We start from the raw sequence: 18,884 nt of genomic DNA, 5'->3' as shown, positions 1-18,884 counted from the left end.
AACAAATTTCAAAAAATACAAAAAATATGACTCGATCCAACGTCGAGTATTTTTCTCAATAAACAAATCAATTCATTTCTCTCTCCTATTCTATTCCATTTCTTTCAAACTTCATCAAATGCTTGATCCAACGTCAAGCCATTTTTCATAATCAAAAACTCAAAAAATAGTAATTCATATTCAGGACCTTTTTCAATAAAGATGGAAATGGAACGTGGTGTATACCACGCACTCCTGAGACTAGGATTCGAGATGTATATCTCGCCAATCCTAGCTCTCGCCATCATCCAAGTTTATCCACTTTGTTCTCTCGAACACTCATTCAAATTTCTCAAACGTCCATCAATACTTGATCTAGGTCAAGTCATTTTCACAACAAAACTCAAAACACCTAATTCTTACTTAAACACTTTTTCAATAAAGGTGGAAATGGAACATGGTGTATACCATGCACTCCTGAGGTTAAGATTCGAGACGTATGCCTCGCCAATCTTAACTCTCGCCATCGTCTAAAATTGCCAACGCGGTTTCGTCAAACCCTTTCTCAATCAAATTCCAAAATACTTAATTCTTATCTTAAACTCTTTCAATAAAGATGGAAATGGAACATGGTGTATACCATGCACTCCTGAGGCTAGGATTCGAGATGTATATCTCGCTCATCCAAGTTCTCGCCATCGTCTAAAATTGTCAATGCGGTTTCTTCAAACCCTTTCTCAATCAAATTCCAAAATGCTTAATTCCTATCTTAACCTCTTTCAATAAAGATGGAAATGGAACATGGTGTATACCGTGCACTCCTGAGGCTGGGATTCGAGATGTATATCTCGCTCATCCAAGTTCTCGCCATCACTCAAAATACATCCAACTAATCAGACTCTTTTCTCGCCGCCGTGCGACTAATCAAAAACCTTTTTCATAAATGAAAGATATATTGTCTTAAGAGATACAAAACAATGTTTCGGCCACGATTGTTGAGTAGAGATAAACGGCGCTTTTCCGAATGTAGATTTATAAATTCGTTCGATGTGTGGTACGCGTCCACTCCTCATCTGTTTTGGGTAAAACGATGTTTTTGTCGATTAATACAACATAGCTTTCGCTAAAATCGACCAACAAACAAACATTTTTCTACCCAGAACTACGTAAGCCTTGATTTCTCTTTTGAGATACGTAGGAGCAGGATTTGTAAATCTTGTCAGGCCCACTAATAAAAAACTTAGGTTTAGTCCTTCGTTAAAAAATCCAAAAACATTTCCTCTCTCTTATATTCTTTCTTTCCCATCTAATAACTTGAAAAGCCTAACATTTCAACTAACATTAACGCACACAACTAACCTAATGGTTCCCGTTGAGTACAACGGACGTGAGGGATGCTAATATCTTCCCCTTGCGTAATCGACTCCCGAACCCTGATATTGGTTGCGATGACCATATCTTATCCTTTCTTTTGTCTTGGGTTTTATCGATATTTCCCCTTTCCTTTTTAGGAATAAATAAAGTTCGGTGGCGACTCTGTTCAGTCCATCATTGCGAGCGTGCGATCGCGCTTCGCTTTGAAGTCGTATCCCCATTTTTTTCGAGGTGCGACAGGTCCATACAACATTCTCATAGAGGAGTCCTTGAGGTTCGAGTTTAAAGCTAATAACAACCAAATTAAGTATGAAGCCATCATTGTTGGTATTAATCTTGCCATCGAAATGGGCACTTTGAGTCTTAAAGCTAAGACTAAATCGTAGTTAACTGTGAATCTAGTCGCTAGGGAGTATCAGGTGCAGTAAAAACCCATATGATCAAGTATCTTACAAACGTACATAAATTATATGAACATTTTAAAGCCTATGGGATAACATATGCGCCTAGAGAACAAAACTGTCAAGCAGGTCTCCTCTTATAGGTCTCCACTACCAAGAAATCATGACATAACTACATTATAATACAAGAAACTTTAGGCTCTCATAACATTTAGACAAAAATAAATCAATAGGATTGAATTCGTCGAACCCACAAGTTAGATGGCACCTATAATGAGACACCAGATGATGAACAAGTTCCCTTCAGACGAGTAGAAGGCGGAGAAGGTCTCAAAGCATGCAGAAAATACACCATAGTGTCCAATAAGCTCTATATTTGCACATAAACTATTGTGGGTGTGCTATTATTGACCTACTATTATGCAAGATAGTACATATATAATTCGTTAGAAAATGTGATAAGTTACAAAGACATTCCAACCTACATCATACGCCAACTAAAACTCTTCAAGGTGTCACATTGTTATGGTTATTTTATCAGTGGGATATGGATATATTAGGTCCTTTCCCACTAGCGTCGAGGAAACTGAAGTTCCTAATCTTAGGGTAGAATACTTCATGAAGTGGATAAAGGAGGAAGCCGTCTCCAAGAACACAACAAAAAGGTTTTGGCGCTTCTATTGGCAACACATCATATGCAAGTTTGGTCTACCGAGATTCATCATCTCAGACAGTGGCACAAAATTTTCCAACTCAATTGTGGTGTATTTATTCCATCACTTGGGAATAAAAATGAAGTTCTTCTAGGTATTTCACATCCAGGAGAACAAGTAAGTAAAGTCAGCAAACAAAGTGATATTACGTGGGATAAAGAAATAACTAGACGACACAAAAGGTCTTTCAACTGACAATTCCACGAGGTATTGTGGTCGTATCACACCACCCCCATTCAACCATCAAAGAGACTTTGTTTACAATGATATATGATACGGATGCCATGCTACAGGTTAAAATTGAGATGCTTACATAGAAGCATGCTCTGTTCAAGAAAGAGGAAAATGAGACATAATTTAGATGTGCAACTAACCTAATTGACTAGACCCGTGATGTTGCCCATACGAGAGAATCTACTAAGGGCCTCCAAAAAATACAACTCTAAAGTGGTCCCATGGGAAATTTAAGAAGGTGACCTCATGCTTAGGCAACTAGTCGTTCTAGCCCGCTTGGAGAATCTGTAGCCAAACAGAAAAGTCCCATATAGTGTATGCTAGAAACTACCTCATGACGCCTACAAAATTGAAGAGTTAGATAGAAGACTCACCCTAAGAACTTAGAGTTCATTTAACTTGAGATATTAATATGTTAGTAATTTACTATTTCTATATCAATAAGGTGAAAGGATTTGGCCCACCAATATATGAACCCTCTTAACATTTTGATTTTTTCAATAGTAGGGACAAGGTATCACATTTTTCCTCCACAAGGTTGGGGTTGTTTTAAATGAGGTACCATATCTTAAGAAAATTATAAATGATGAGTTTTGATTTATTGAATGATTGAACTTTAATGAAGTGTCCTTGCCGCCTACGAAGCAATCATATAGTGTAACTTCAATGAATAATATTTTTCGTCCATGAGGCCATTGAATGTTGGAACTCCAATGAAGTATCGTTGTCTCCCTACAAGAAAATCATATGATAGAACATCAATGAAGGATCCTTGCTATTTCATGAGGCTATTGAATGCTAGAACTCCAATGAATTATTCTTGTCTCCTGTGAGACTATTAAATGCTAGAACTTCAATGAAGTATCCCTGTCACTCTATGACTATGAGGCAATCATATGTTGAAACTTCAATGAAGTATATTTACCCCTCATGCTACTATGAATGTTAGAAGTTGAATGAAGTATCCTTGGCGCCCTACGAGACAATCATATGTTGAAACTAAAATAAAGGATATTTGCCACCCTATGTGGCATATTGTCACGAGACTGCCACTACAAGATCCTCTCCTAGGGAAAATCTAAGAAATGCTTGAGCAATTCTCCCTAAGGAGATATTGAGGAAATTGTCCCAAACAATAAATTTGTGCAACCAAAGCAATATAAAGTTCAAAAGTAAGGGGCAAACTATTATAAAATTCAAATATCCTAAAGGGAATCTCCATAAAATCTAAACGTTTTTGTTAATAAACACCAAAGGGTCCACGTTCAAAGAAATGTTTATTCCTTATTTTCTTAACTAGCCCCAAGCTTACTTAAGGGACTCTCTCCAATATTACTTGAGGGACTCTCCCCATGCTTCCTTGAGGGACTCACATCAAGTTTCGCTTGAGAAAGTCACCCCATGTTTTGCTTAAGGGACTTACATAATCTTTAAAATAATATATATGCTCGGGGTAAATCACTTATCCCTTTCCAAGGCCTTATGCTTTAGGGACTATGGAGTGGGGTAATTCTATTAGGCCTTGATAGAAGTATCCCGTGAGAAAGTAATAAAGAACCATATACATTGATGTTGGACGAGCTCTTGCACAGGGGCAGTAGCCGCCAGAAATAGACATATGGGTCACCCAATTGGGATGGCCTGCCCAAGGTGATTCACGTGATATGGCCTGAGTCAAAACCCATAATCTTTAGCACCCACCACATGTGGCTACAGGGTGTCAGAGGAATTATAGTCCCAAGAATTAGTCAAGGGGAAATAAACTACTTCCTCTATGATGGAAAGAGAATCCGCCAACTCTATTCCTTGTTTTGGGGGTTAGGGAAACCACTTTTAACTCTTCAACCCAAAGGGTGTTGTCACAAATGCTCCAAGTGCATAGTTAAAGACAAAGACTAGAAGGTGGAAATTACAAGCTAACACCCTCTTGGTAGCTAGCCATTCTAGAGGCTGAAATGAGTCCCAACCACGTCAACCTTGAACCATGTTTTCACTTGGAGCCAGGGAAGGGGCATTGACCCTTGGCCAAGTATGATCCTAGAAACATTCGATAAAACTTTGAGCATAATATCGAAAAATAAGTTATCTCCCAGAGAAACAAACTCGCGACTTAAAGCAATGACATATAAATATTTATTGATAATGGTAAGTAACCAAAACTCGAAAACACATTGCAAATGATGAATCATGAAGTTTATTTATTCATTAAGACAAAAGCACATCAAGATAGGGAAAAAAACTCATCCAGCTAATCCCCTAGGGGGACCGTTTTTTCATCCTCTATATGGAGGTCGATTCCCCCACATCTCCTCTAGATACCGATCTCTTTTGACGAATATGGCGCTGATGCATTATTGAAACACCTCTTTAAACCTTTGAAGATGATCAAGCAAGAAGGCTTCTCCCCACTAGTAATCATGAAAGGCCAAGATGGCTGAGAATTGACGCGTATAATATGTGAAGAAAATTTCTTCTAGACCTTGGTTACAATTTTTATGAAGACAAACACATCAACAAAAAGAAGACAAAAGCTTGTCTAAGAAGAAAAAGATTGAAGGCTAACACAAATCAAAGAAAAAAATCAAGATGATTAAAGTATGCATTACAGTTCATGTTATATATCTTAATGGCTCATAATATTATGCATAATTCATCTCAAATCATCTTTCAAAATCATTTGGAACCAAACCATCATATTATAAGCTGTATTTGAACATTTTCAAACAATTGTAACCGGTTAAACAAAACATGTAACCGGTACCAGGCACAATTTTTTTTAACAACTATATTTTATTTTTTAACAGCTACAACTGTAACCGGTTAACCAAAATATGTATCCGATTACAACCACGAAATTTTCAAAAAAAATTTAACAGCTACAGTTGTAACCAGTTACATCATTATGCTAAACGGTTACCACTGAAGCAACAACTCATTTCATAAATCTATTTCATTCCTAAAGATTTCATTGCTACATGGAACCATTCCAAATGTTTGTATTCATTCAAAGGGTTTCCTATTGATGTATATAAGGTGTATACATCAGCAAAATGAAAAATCAATTGTTTCAAAATATAGTTTTCAAATTAATTCAAACAAAGTTGTTAAGTGTTCATATATTTTCGAAATGGAAGTTTGTGCATAAAATTTCATATCAATTAAACAAGTTTCATCCATACCATTACTGAGCACTTAAGTGTATATGTTTGAATCGTGATCAAAGAGAAAGAAAAAAGCCAAAACTTTCATATATCTTGTAATGAAAGCAAGTCAAAAGTGATACAAACTCAAGTGTTAAATTTGTATTATTGTGATCATCGAGTTGTTAGTGATTGTTGTAAAAAGGTCCTTTGAATTGGTTTGATTCAAAGTACACCATGGTTGTTGGTGTTTGGAAATCAAGGAATTGATGTGCTTCTTTGTTATTATTAGTAGGGGGCCAATGGTCAGAACCCCTAAAGTGGCAGGAATGTTGGTAGCATCAGCTAAAAGGGGAATCACCTAGGGAGTTCTCTTCATTTGCTGCTTTATTTTCTCAAATTTCATTCATCTTATCTACAAAATAAGAACAAATCGGTTACAAAAAAAATCACCAAAGCATATTAGGAAAAAAGTAGTTTCCCTAGATTACTCACAAAAAATAACCTCCATGGCCTCTTCCAAGCCGACATCCACCAATAGGTGCTTCTCTATGAACCACTTTAGTTGCTTCTTCGATGATACATCAGAAGGAAGAACACCCCTGATGTAACTTACAACCTCGAAGATGAAGGTGAGAAAAACACAAGAAGGGGGTTGAATTATGTTGGTTTTTCTCAAAGTTTTTCTTCTTTTACTTATGATTGTCTTAATCAGATTCTGAACACTTAGTTTAGAGTCTGAATAAAGGTCACTCAAAGTCTGAGCTCTTGAATATCTTTACCAGATTTTGCAACAGAATATGATTCAGAGGTAAGCAAATGATAACATGAAATTATAGTTTAGAAACAGGTAAAGTAAAGCAAGAGATACAAGCAGTTATCATTGTTCCTCTCACAACTTGAGAGTAGTCCAGTCCCCTTGTACTTACAAGGGATTTACACTATAACCAAACTGATTATAAATGCTCAAGCTTACAAGCAAAAGACTTCTTTGCTTATACACAAAAGTATAAGACTTCCTTGCTCAAACACACGAGTCTGATACTTCCTTACTGAAGCACACAAGCTCAAGACTTCCTTGCTCTAGCACACAAGCAAAAGACTTTCTTTGATCAAACACACAAGTAAGAGACTTCGAATGCTCAAGCATTAAATTAAGAGACTTCTGACTTTATAACAAACTGTTAAGAGATTCGGGTAACAACTACACTTGATATACAATCAGAGGTGTAGACATAATACAACTTATAAAGACTCTAAGACTTAAGAACTTCTAAAAATATACAAGTGTTAAGATGTTCTAAGTTTAGTAAATTTGACAGAGTAACTTATTTTTTATTGCCAAGGTTCAGAGTCTATAGTAGTGTGTTGTATTGTAGCTTGGCATTCTTCTTCTTCTTCTTCTTCTTCTTCTTCTTCTTCTTATATAGAGAGGAAGAAAAGAGACGTTGAAGACTTTCACCAAAATGTTGGGCTAACTTTGTACTTGATTAGACACATCAACAAAGCATATTTTTGCAAGAGGAGTTATCCGTTAAAGCCCAAGCACCCATGAATAGATTTTTCCTTAAGTCTTCGCGTGATAAAAAAAGTATATGAGCCTGACAAAGTTGCCTCGATTGAAGATACTCTACTTCAGATATTGACTTTCTTTAGATTTCATTCTTCAGAGGTTGATCACATCAGAGTCTACTTATTGGCTTATGAAGCTTCAGAGTCTGGATCACCAAAGGCTGACTTTCTTCAGAGTCGACTTCTTCAGAGCCTGGATCTTCCACCAAAGCCAAAGTCTTTAAAAATGATCTTTAGAGCCAGAGTCTGATCTTCATATGCAAATTCCTAAAGCTTCTTTTCACCTGTTCTTAATCATGTAATCATGCATACTTGAACATATGTTAGACTGCCCAATTGTTTTTTAAATACTTTGTCATCATCAAAACTCAAGGGACATGGTATCAACTAATTTTGTTCCAACAGAAGAAATACACTAGCCGCCTCTTTAGGAAAACGTCTTCTTGAGACAAATTATCCATACTATAAACATAAGACTCGAAGTATTACAAGAAGTGGCTTTGCCGCTAGAACTTAGAGAATGCGTTCGAGCATTGGTAAGATGGCCCATGGTCTATTGAGCATATTTTAACATAAGCTTATTTTTTAAGAAGAGTGTGCAGGAAAAATTGATCCTTGAAGTGCTTCACACTGTCCAAATAAACATCAAACATATTGGTGCACTACCGAAGAGATATCAAGCTCCGACCTTTTGCAAAAGCAGTCACGCTACATTGAGCTTTGAAAAGATGGTAGAAGAGTATCAAGGTTGACACACTCTTATAATATTTTCACCAATGTTGGAAGAATTTAAGTAAGCCTAAGTCACCGTGTGTAATTGTGAGGGGGAGATTAACAAGTGGTTAAGAACGCCAATCTCAAAGTTGTTGAAGGAGACGAAAACCTATCAAAGAAAATAAACACTCGTGAAGAGGAATGATGCCCCTGTCATAACTGATACATACCCTTTTATCTTCATCGGGAACAAGCACTCCCTAGTCAAACGAAGGTCCCACTTTGTTTAAAGCTCGATCTAACCCACACTTAGAGACGAAAGTAGAGACGGTGTCCAATGTCTATAGATCTACCCACACTAACGAGTTGTCCCATCTTGCCTTACGGTTCTGAAGACTAATGTCAACACAAAAAGGAAAATATGAAGAAATGAAACAATACTCAGGAAATGGTAAAGATTCAGCGCTCCGTTAAAACATGCCAATAATCAAAGTTCTAACATCGAGACCCCAAAAACCTACTCTCCAAAAGCCCTAATAATGAAGGTAACGAAAGTAGGAAGAAAGATACAGGCCTTACCTTAAAAGATATGAGTTGACATCACATGTGTCACAGGTACCACCAAACAAAATGTCACAGATAAACCTAATTAAAAAATCAATGTAGAAGAGCTCGCAAGGAAAATGGTAGTTGATGATACAAAAGAAGAAGAACATTCATAGTTCACCAATGACAAAAAAGAAAAGAACAATACTTCAGGATCTCTTTATACGTGCCTCAATCATAGGGGACCGCACGATCCACTCTATGGGAAATTCAAAACCACACCCTCAATAATCCAAATCTTCTCGCGAGTTGTTTGAGGCACTCAAGTGTCCTAAGGTTAAAGAAATATCATTACTGACTAGTGTAGGGACACATGTCAGAAATTTCGTGCAAAACGTTACACATTATAAGAAAATTATTTAATGCGTTTGTTTATAACGAAAGTGACGTCCCATCAAAGCTCTTTTGCTGCTCTTGTCAAGTAGTCAACTTAGGGCGTGTGCGACAAACCTTCGTCCTGCAAAGCCCAAAACGACATACTCAAGAGCATTGTCAGACAGTAAATCACATGGAATCTGTGATCCCTCATACATTCAGGAATCAACTGTCTGATTAGATCCTATAGCTACCCACACATCGTGACTAACCCCACACATCGTGACTCCCCCTTTGTGTACAATTTTAGTCGCTCGTACTATAAGAAAAAAAGGGTTATAATAATCTTTGAAGTCCTACAAAGTGATAAATTCATTTAATAATCATTTGCTAAATAAATAAATGGAACTAAGAAAAGAAATAAACAAATTATAATAAACCCAGATAAACAAGCACACACACGCATTCTCCAAGTTTGAATTTCGAAGCCAAATCGATACTCTCATGGTTATGGCTTCTTCTTCTTCTTCTTCGCCCGAGGTTGGTTCCACCTATCACTTCTATTTTCTCATCATTTCAATTTTCGTTTTTCATTTCTTAGGTCTTAGATTCTCTTACTTTTTTCCTCGATCATTATCGTTTTTCCCGATCAATTATTATTTCAATCTTATCAACCCTAGTGCTATCATCAAATCCTTTAAATTTTGGGTAAAACTATGATTCAGTTAGGAAAATTCAATAGTTTGTTGCAAATACAGGGTTGAGGTTGACTTGGTGATATAAGCTTCCTTACCCTGTTTGTATCAATTTATATTTGGGGTAAAGAGAGGTTTTTGTATGGCATCTTTGTTAGGAAGAGCTTTTAGGGAAAATGATTATTTTCCTAGAAAAGCTGAAACTGATATGCAACACGGGTGTTTGTTTGTTTTGCATAATTTGAAAATTAATTAAGTACATGGAATAAAAATATCAATGCTGTGTACATTTCATACCGAAATGATAATTATCGACTCCCCCTGATCAGCTATTACTATTCCCGTACCGCTTTAACATTGGTTCTTCTAAGTTTCCTAAAACTATATGAATGCGGAGGAAGTTGACAGATGAATATAACCCTTTGATTTAAATACTATGTCATACTTATAATCGATGATTTGAACATGTAGAGAGGAGACCGGTAGATGTTGTTGTAAGGAGAGTAGATCAGATGGAGAGAAGTTAAACAATTAGAGAAAGAGGAAGACCTAGAAAGATTATAAGAGAAGTTATTAAGAAAGATCTCGAGATTAACGATTTGAATAGAAACATGGTCCTAAATAGAACGTTATGGCGAAAGTTGATCTGTGTAGCAGACGCAAGTGGGATAAGGCTTGGTTGTTGTTGTTGTACTTATAAATTATAATCGATCAACTAAATGAAGTGTACTTTGTAATTTGTTATAAATGTGAAGAAAATATCAGAAACTATAGGAATTTGTGCCACTTTTGTATGTGTAGTTGTTCCTTAAAGATCTTGTGCTCGAATTCTTAATGTTTTTTTAATTAAAAATGAAATTTGGATTTAACTTAGGAAAAAAGAATAATGCACAAGTTAGTTTTTTTTCTTCTATACTTCATCTACATGTAATTGTTTTGTGTGTAAGAGAAGTTATTAGAGAAAGAGGAAGACCTAGAAAGATTATAAGAGAAGTTATTAAGAAAGATCTCGAGATTAACGATTTGAATAGAAACATGGTCCTAAATAGAACGTTATGGCGAAAGTTGATCTGTGTAGCAGACGCAAGTGGGATAAGGCTTGGTTGTTGTTGTACTTATAAATTATAATCGATCAACTAAATGAAGCGTACTTTGTAATTTGTTATAAATGTGAAGAAAATATCAGAAACTATAGGAATTTGTGCCACTTTTGTATGTGTAGTTGTTCCTTAAAGATCTTGTGCTCGAATTCTTAATGTTTTTTTTTTATTAAAAATGAAATTTGGATTTAACTTAGGAAAAAAGAATAATACACAAGTTAGTTTTTTTTCTTCTATACTTCATCTACATGTAATTGTTTTGTGTGTAAAGTAAATCATCAAATTATGGATGACAGTATTGTATTACTTAGTCCTTAACATTTCTCAGTCTCAGTCATTACTTCATGGCTGTTATTGCTTGCCTTTTTTCTACAGTTTGAAAATTTTGTAGCTTCCTTGGTTGCTCATGTGATCACATATAGGAGCAATGTGGAGCTGAGGTTTCTGATAATTATGAGACGACATGCTGGGGTTGTGGACTGCGCGTTATGCTTCCATCATGTGCGTCCATTTTCAAATGTGGTTGGTGTGGGGCCATTACAGATCAAAACAAAAAGAAACGTGACGAAAAGTGCCTTGGATGGAGACTACTGCGTGATCGATGCTTTCTTTCTGCTGTCCTCGTATTTATGTTCTTTGTAATATGTAAGTCTCTTTTGTTTCTTCTATTCCTACTTTTATTTGTTGTCATCCTTCTTGACCAAAATTGTTTTTATTTTAATATGGGTCTAGGTCTCATTTCAAGTTCTCCCCCATTTCCATTTAATTTGTCTAGTTTCTGAGGTTGAATTTATACATTCAAATTGGGAGTTGATGTGTAAAAATCTTCATTTGGTAATATTAGTTTAGATGATTTCCCTTACAAATATATATTCAAATTAAAAGGTTTTAAGAGCTATGCAAATTGAAAAGAAAACTCAACCAACATAATTCAGAAAGGCAAGGGAAAATGAGAAAGACACATCGGCTAAACAGATGTAACATTGCTACTGAAGAAATCCCTTAAAAAATGGATCAGTTAAAAGAAGCCATGATGATCACTTTAGCCCATGTGAGATGCAATAGGATGAAAAATTCTAAAACTCTTCCGATATACAGGTCATGTTACATTTTCCTTTTTCTTCATTTCTGCAATACAAATATCACTCTTGTGAATTGTGATACTTATCATGCTCTATGACTAAACACAACCTGGCTCAGTCAGTTCACAAGAATGAACACGCTGTAAGCCACAAGCCCCTTATATCACACAAGGGGACACTACCCGACTAAGTCTTAAACTAGGGAACTTGGACTTGGACTCATTGTACATGCTATATGTGATAAGAATAGCCAGGATACAGTAGGAATGCTGCCAAAGTCTTGATAATGCTTTAGTTGTCTATCTATAGTTATAGTTTAAGTGCCAATTTCCTTTGTATGGATTTCTTTGCAGTAAGGTTTATTGAGCATGTTCCATTTCGTCTTTAGGTCAGTCTTCGATTCAGCCTAAAGGGAATGCTGGTATAAGAACCCCAGTCTAGTTCAGCTACAAGCATCATACACTGCCAGTGTTGTGATAATTATGTCCAATGATATCTTGTTTAAGTTTAATTCCTTAATGATTTGTTTGATATTTTCCTCGCCCCCTCTCTACATCTGCTTATTTGGTTCTTCATACTAGGGTTTCTTGTTTGCTCTTTATAATCCTTACTCCTTTCTGTCTCCTACAACTACAACACTGAAATCTTATTGTCTTGGGGTAAAATTTTCCTATAAACCTGGTTGGTCAAAGTATTCTTTCTTTTCACCTGCCTTGAAATCCTATGGTTTGCATCTCTCTCTAGTCTCGGTTTGCCACCATTTTCACCTTGTGATAAAATGTACTGACGATGCTTAAACAATGAGACCCGTAATACGATATGGTCTCCAAATTTCACCTCTTTGTAGAAAATAGTATGTTTCCAACTAAACTTATGTTTCATAATATCTATTTTTCTCGTGCTTAGACAAAAGCCATACATTTCCAAAGCTTTGCAATCCCAGAAGAAACTTTTAGAAACTTTGGCTATTAATCTTAACACATTGCAATCGAAGTTATGTTCAATTACTAAGAGCTGTCAAGCACATCATGACAGGTCTCCTTTCTTTAAATAACTCCTCTTTATGACATTCTACTTTCTGTCAATTGAATTTTGGCATCATAATACAACACTTTAGTAGGTACTGTTTAGTGTTGTCAAATTGCGGCCATGGCGGCGCCATGGCAGATTGCGGTTGTGGATTTTAAACATAGTGCTATGGAAAAGCCATGGCGTTGCGGATTTTGCATTGCGGAAATTGCGTCTTTTTTATAAAATTTTAAAATTCTTGTCTAGGTATTTTTTTAGCGACCAGTAAACAGGCCCAAAAGAATTATAAATTTGGTTAAATACTAAGAACCGCCATTAAATACTCTAATTAAATATTTATAGAACCAAAACCCTACAACCTTCCCATTCTCCAGACTTTTCTTCTCCCTCGGTCTGTCTTATCTTCTCCTGTTTCTCCAGACTTTCCTTCTCCATCTGTTTCTCTTATCTTCTTACACAACTATCAGGTTCTCTTCTTCTTCAGTTTTTTTTCTCTTTTATTTTTTATTTTTTATATTTTTTATATTTTTTATTACTTCCCACCACTCTCTTTTTTGTTCTACTTTGTTGGTTCTTCCTTTTTTTTTCTCCTGCTCTGTTTTTTTAGTGCTGTATTTATCTCTTTTTAAGTGCTCTGTTTTTTATTTTATTTTCTACTTTGTGTAGTTTTAGACAATGCCTGAAAATCAGGAAACCTTCTTAACCTCTAGGATTGGGAAACCTCCCTAACTTCTAGGGCTGCTGGTTCAGAGAGAAGTGACCCTAGATAAAAATATAAAGATATAGTTAACGAAGATACAAACTCTACTCGTTGTATTTTTTTTGCACAAAATTGATTAATGGAGGAATAACAAGAGACAAAGACCATTTAATGGAAAGAAGTGCAACGTTCAAGCTTGCACCAAATGTTCATACCAAATAACTGTAAAGACGATTATGTTGAGTTAGAGAAGAAGATTAGAGATTTAATAATGTTTTATAGTTCTGTTTTATAATGTCTTTTATGAATGGAATGTTTTGAGGTACTTAAGACATGCCACATCTATTTTATTTACTTTACATTTGAATTCTAGTTTCATTCATATATAGTTAGGTTATCTAATTTTTCTAACTTATGATTTTTGAGTTTTTGGTGCTATTACTGTTTTTTGTGAGTATAAATAATGTTTTTTGTTTGTCCGTCATGCTTCCGCAATTTCCGTTCTGCCATCCGCCATATTTTTATGGCAGATTTTTGGCTCGCCACAATTTTCCGCAATCCACCACAGACAACACTGGTACTGTTAGCATCTTGATATCTGTCAGGTCTCCTTTCTTGTGGCTAATAATGTTGCTGCGGAACTTTAACTTTTGCGACTATGATGTGTTACTCAAAACTTGAGTATGATCATCACTTTATGGATTAATCACATGTTAAGTGTGGTTTGGCAATGAAAAAGGGAATGAATAAAATGTTGATAGTTTCAGTTTGTGATTCAGTGTTCGTGTTATCACGGTTCTTCATTATATTTATATTTGTAAAATATATTCCATTATTCTATATTTTTGTCATACATTTAATTTGTTTGTGCAGTTGGTGGGGTGTGGGCAATGTACCCTGTAGTCTTCTCTGTCAGTATTCTTTGGGGAATTTTTCACTCAATCATTACAACTATTTTGTCCATAGCTACAATTTCCTTTTTCAGCCTTGCAGCATTCAGATGTGCCGGAATACCACCAAATATATTATGGGGAAGCTACCCAACAGTAGGGAAAGGTGACCTTGAAAATTATACATTCTGTCACTACTGCTTGAAGCCAAAGTCACCTAGAGCACATCATTGTCGTTCATGTGGAAAATGTATACTGGACATGGATCATCACTGCCCATTTGTAAGTTTCCTTTACCTTCTTACTACCGAAATATCAAATCTCAGTGTTGTAATCTCCACCTGAAATGCATCACAATGCTATTGTTTCCTTGTAATCTCATAATCAAAATTTTTATTTGCATACCTTTTCTTCAATAATAAAACTATACCTTAACACAACTCTTTATCTAGGATCGTCTTAGATGTCGACGATAAACAAAAAATGATGAAGTTCATAGTTAGCTGCTAATGCTAGAGAACTTCAGGAGCCTTCTGTTAGAATTCTGATTAAGGAATATTATAGGAGATGGGCAGAGAGGACCAAAACCGACTTCGGTTTAGAATCTGTAAGTTATGTTTTATTAATTAATTCTGGGTCAGTTATGTTAGCTGTTAGTAAGAATAAATCGAAAGACAGCAGGGTATAGCTGGTTATCTAGAGAAGTTATTGAGTGGTTATTAGGAGGGAGAGACCAAGCTATCAAAAACTTGGAGAGGAACCCAACTCTAGGCCTTATTTCAAATGTGATTTTTTTAATCCTTTTTATTGTGTGTATATGTAACATTCTGATTGTGATTAATTCCCCAGAATCGTTAACATAAATTTATTGTATTGTTCTAGGAAATTCTATTTGTTACCCGTTTCTATCACCTTCCTTGTGTAACGTGTGTATTTGCTATATACTTATGGGGTTATGGTCCCTCAGGGGCTTAAATGTTTCATTATTATGATGTTTGAATTGAACAGTTGGGAATGTGTTTCTTTTTGTTTTTGGAGATTTTTTTATTCGTGTCCAGACCTCACATATTACTTGGTATACCCTCTTGTTCTGTTATTTAATACCTTTCCCCAAAAAACTTGATTTTTTATATACTTAAGTTTTATGTTGAACTAGCACTTAATAGTGACAAAATAGAGAAGCTGAAAGATGGATTTGATAAGGGGATGGAGATACCAGGAAGGATAATTTGGTTAGTTGGACTTGGAATTATATTTTAGATGCAGTGGTTAGTTAGTTGAACTCCTGTGGGGTTAGTGAAACATCAATGCTTACCGTGATACCTTGATTAAATATGTAAATTAATATTACAAAAGAGCAAGCTTTGGGGATTGGAAATTTGGTTTTGAAAACATTTTCTTAGCTAGCAAATGTTTATAGTATTTTTTTCTTTCTAAATTTGGTTTTGAAAACATTGCCCTGTCTTAATGCTAGTTTGTCTTTGGCAGATTGGGAATTGTGTTGGTGCAGCTAATCACTACAGCTTCATTTGCTTCCTCATTTCAGCAGTGTTGAGCACGATCTATGTCTCTATAATGTCTGCATATACTAGCTTGCATATTTGGCCACCATCGTCATACTCACTCAGCCGCTTAAAGGGGATTACTGGCCGAGATCTAGCATGGAGACTTGTGAATGAAATTTTTATTGCTTTCCTGAGATCTGCGTTGTTTCTATCGGCTAGAGGACTTCTTCTTGTGTATCTGTTTATCGCGAGTGTTTCATTGCAGATAGGATTGAGTGTTCTTTTATGGCAGCAGCTCTCTTTTATATATCAGGGGAAAACTTTTCTGAGTAATTTAAGTTCACAGGCAGATAATGACGAAGAAGAAAAGAAAGATTGCCAAAATCTTGTTAGATTTTTCGGTTTTCAACATCCTGTATCAAGATTTTTGTCAAACTTTCGTGTTACTAGGAAGAGGCACGATACATAAGGTGAAGCTGTCATATTTTGTAGTCAATGGCTTCTGACTCTTGACATTTGTATCAAAGTGTTTTTGTATCTTTTCTATAGGTAAGCTTGAATTTTTCAGAAAAAACCACTGCAAAGTATGGATACATGTTAGCATAAATTTACTTGTTTATAAGAGGTGTTAGCGTGTGATTGGTTTTTGACCGATAAAAATTGATTGAGTAAATTAACTAAAAATTGATTTTGAGTAAATTAAGTATGTAAAATTAATTTTTTAGAATCAGTTGTCTCACCCAAAACTGGAACCAAACATACACTTTGAAGTGTAAGTTTCTTGGTTTGCTTTGGCTGGTGAGCGAAGTTAGAGGGGAATAGCATTAGACTAGATGAGATGTGATTACGTGCATCTATGAGATTATGTGCATCTATAGATGCATATAATCACATCACATCTCTACAGCTGATTTATGTGCTCTTCTAAGCACGTCTAGTGTCACGATATGATGTGACATCATATAGAACCATGTCATGTAGTTGTTGGCATATGTCCAATGTATTTGAGCTAGTACTATGCAATACTCCACTAATACTAGATGATTCTCAAAATCATCAAGTATCACAATGAGATCTATATGACGGTTGGTGGGAGGAGCGAACTTTGAGGGATGTTTCAGAATAATATGCAAATAGTCAAACCAACACATCACTTGCTCGGAAAAATAAGGATACATCAGAGTTGACTCACATGCCAATCATTCAGAGTATAAGAAAATAATATCCAAATGATGCATCTCGCAGTGACCATTGTATGGGCAAAAGGCAATGTCATCTGCTAGAGTACGATCAAGATACATCTGAAATGGCTCAATCACATTATTCCCTTTGTACAACGCAAAGGTAGCAACACGTGGCTAATCCCCAGTTTCGATAGTCATAATTTCCCATCCGGTGATGCGAGGAAAGTTGGAGATGATCCATCCCTGAAATATAGTTCAAATTAAATGTTAATAACAAGTGTAAAATATAATTATGAAAATATTAATATCAGTAAATTACCATAAGCAACATGTATCTCCTTGTCATCTGCTTTGTCTTTCAAAGATAACCCTCGATCAATTTCGAATACATATAGAACAAACAGGCGACCATCCAGTTGTACTCGTGAATTGCCATCAAGTCAATGAAGTACTTAAGGTAGATAACATCGATGTAAGTTGCACTTTTGTCCATAAAAGTGGACGTGCAAACCAAGAACAAGAGGTAATACTTCAATGCACAAGTCTGATGGTAGTCAACCTGCATATCATTGTAAGACCCCAATTTTGATCCTAAGATCCATCATGCTATCTCATCATATGCATTAGCATTGGGATCATACCTTGACATCCTCCTTACCCCTCACTCATTGGGTTTGCATTGGGAAAGATAATCAAGCACCATGTGATTGTATCATACTTTGTATTTTATCATCTTTACTAACCAAAATACCAAAAAATATGTATTTGCATTTGTCTAACTCTTTTGTAGGAAGGGCACATGATCATCTTTGATCTATCAAGTTTATATCTAGGGTTTAAGACCCTCATTGCTAAGAGCACAATCAAGATTGGTCTATAATGGTTTTAGACATCATATATGAGTCCATATGATCTTTACATGTTATTTTGGTCAAGAAGTCATCAAGAGTTTAGAATTGGCTTGCCATGGAAACCCTAGTTTATCTGGGTATATTGTGTAACTTCTTCACCAATCTTCTTCAACAATTGATCAAATATTTCAAGGTATACTTAAGATTTCATCATCTTATGCATATATGATCTCCCATGAGTCCCAAAAGTAAATAAAATTTAATTTAATTTGGTCAAAACCTAAAATCTCTTCAAAACACCAAATAAACGACCAAGAGATTTATCCTAGGTCAAACAAGGTCAAAGGACCTTAGACAAAAAATTTCAACAATTTTGAAAAGTCAAAAGTATTTTTAAACAATTAAAAACATGTACAAAAATATTTAATTCATGAAAAATATCACAATTAATCCAAAAAATAATTTTAATTCAAAAAATGAAAGAGAAAAATATTTAAAGATTTTTTTGTGAAAGTCCCATATTTTTTGGATTAAAAATGAAATTAATATGAATTAAACAAAATAAAGTAATTAAATGAAAAATCAGAAAATACAAAAAAACAAGGGCCATCAGATCTCCCTCATTAGTTGAGGTGGCAGATCTGATGGAAACGCACGCACTATCCATGGTGGACTTGAGTCAAAGCGCCACACGCGTAGTAATCAAAACCAAGGGCCAAGATTAGAACGTTGGACCAAGATCAGATGGTTGAAACTTTGCCAAGACACCACCGGAGCCCTAGCTCCGGTCATCTTCTCCG

General features: G+C 35.5%; 1 protein-coding gene across 2 annotated transcripts; it reads left to right on the top strand.

Moving 5' to 3' along the window:
* Positions 1-9,323: 9,323 nt before the first annotated feature.
* Positions 9,324-16,671, top strand: LOC127092624 (protein S-acyltransferase 11). Of its 2 annotated transcripts, none has more exons than XM_051031510.1 (4): positions 9,324-9,588; positions 11,266-11,488; positions 14,528-14,826; positions 16,033-16,671. In XM_051031510.1, the coding sequence occupies exons 1-4, from the start codon at positions 9,553-9,555 to the stop codon at positions 16,516-16,518; spliced, it is 1,044 nt and encodes a 347-aa protein (XP_050887467.1). In that variant the 5' UTR covers positions 9,324-9,552; the 3' UTR covers positions 16,519-16,671. The 2 variants fall into 2 exon arrangements, with proteins under 2 accessions (XP_050887467.1, XP_050887468.1); XM_051031511.1 differs by having other exon boundaries at positions 9,434-9,588; positions 11,219-11,488.
* The last annotated feature ends 2,213 nt before the right edge of the window (positions 16,672-18,884 follow it).

This window comes from Lathyrus oleraceus, chromosome 6 (genome assembly GCF_024323335.1).
Source record: "Lathyrus oleraceus cultivar Zhongwan6 chromosome 6, CAAS_Psat_ZW6_1.0, whole genome shotgun sequence".
NCBI classification, from domain to species: Eukaryota; Viridiplantae; Streptophyta; class Magnoliopsida; order Fabales; family Fabaceae; genus Lathyrus; species Lathyrus oleraceus.
This window is presented reverse-complemented; position numbering and strand designations above follow the sequence as displayed.

Excerpts from the sequence above, each read along its gene's own strand:
- LOC127092624 (XM_051031510.1), top strand. The coding sequence starts at position 9,553 with ATGGTTATGGCTTCTTCTTCTTCTTCTTCGCCCGAG. Across the intron at positions 9,589-11,265 it reads CTTCTTCTTCTTCGCCCGAG|GAGCAATGTGGAGCTGAGGT; the intron begins GTTGGTTCCACC and ends GATCACATATAG. Across the intron at positions 11,489-14,527 it reads ATTTATGTTCTTTGTAATAT|TTGGTGGGGTGTGGGCAATG; the intron begins GTAAGTCTCTTT and ends TTGTTTGTGCAG.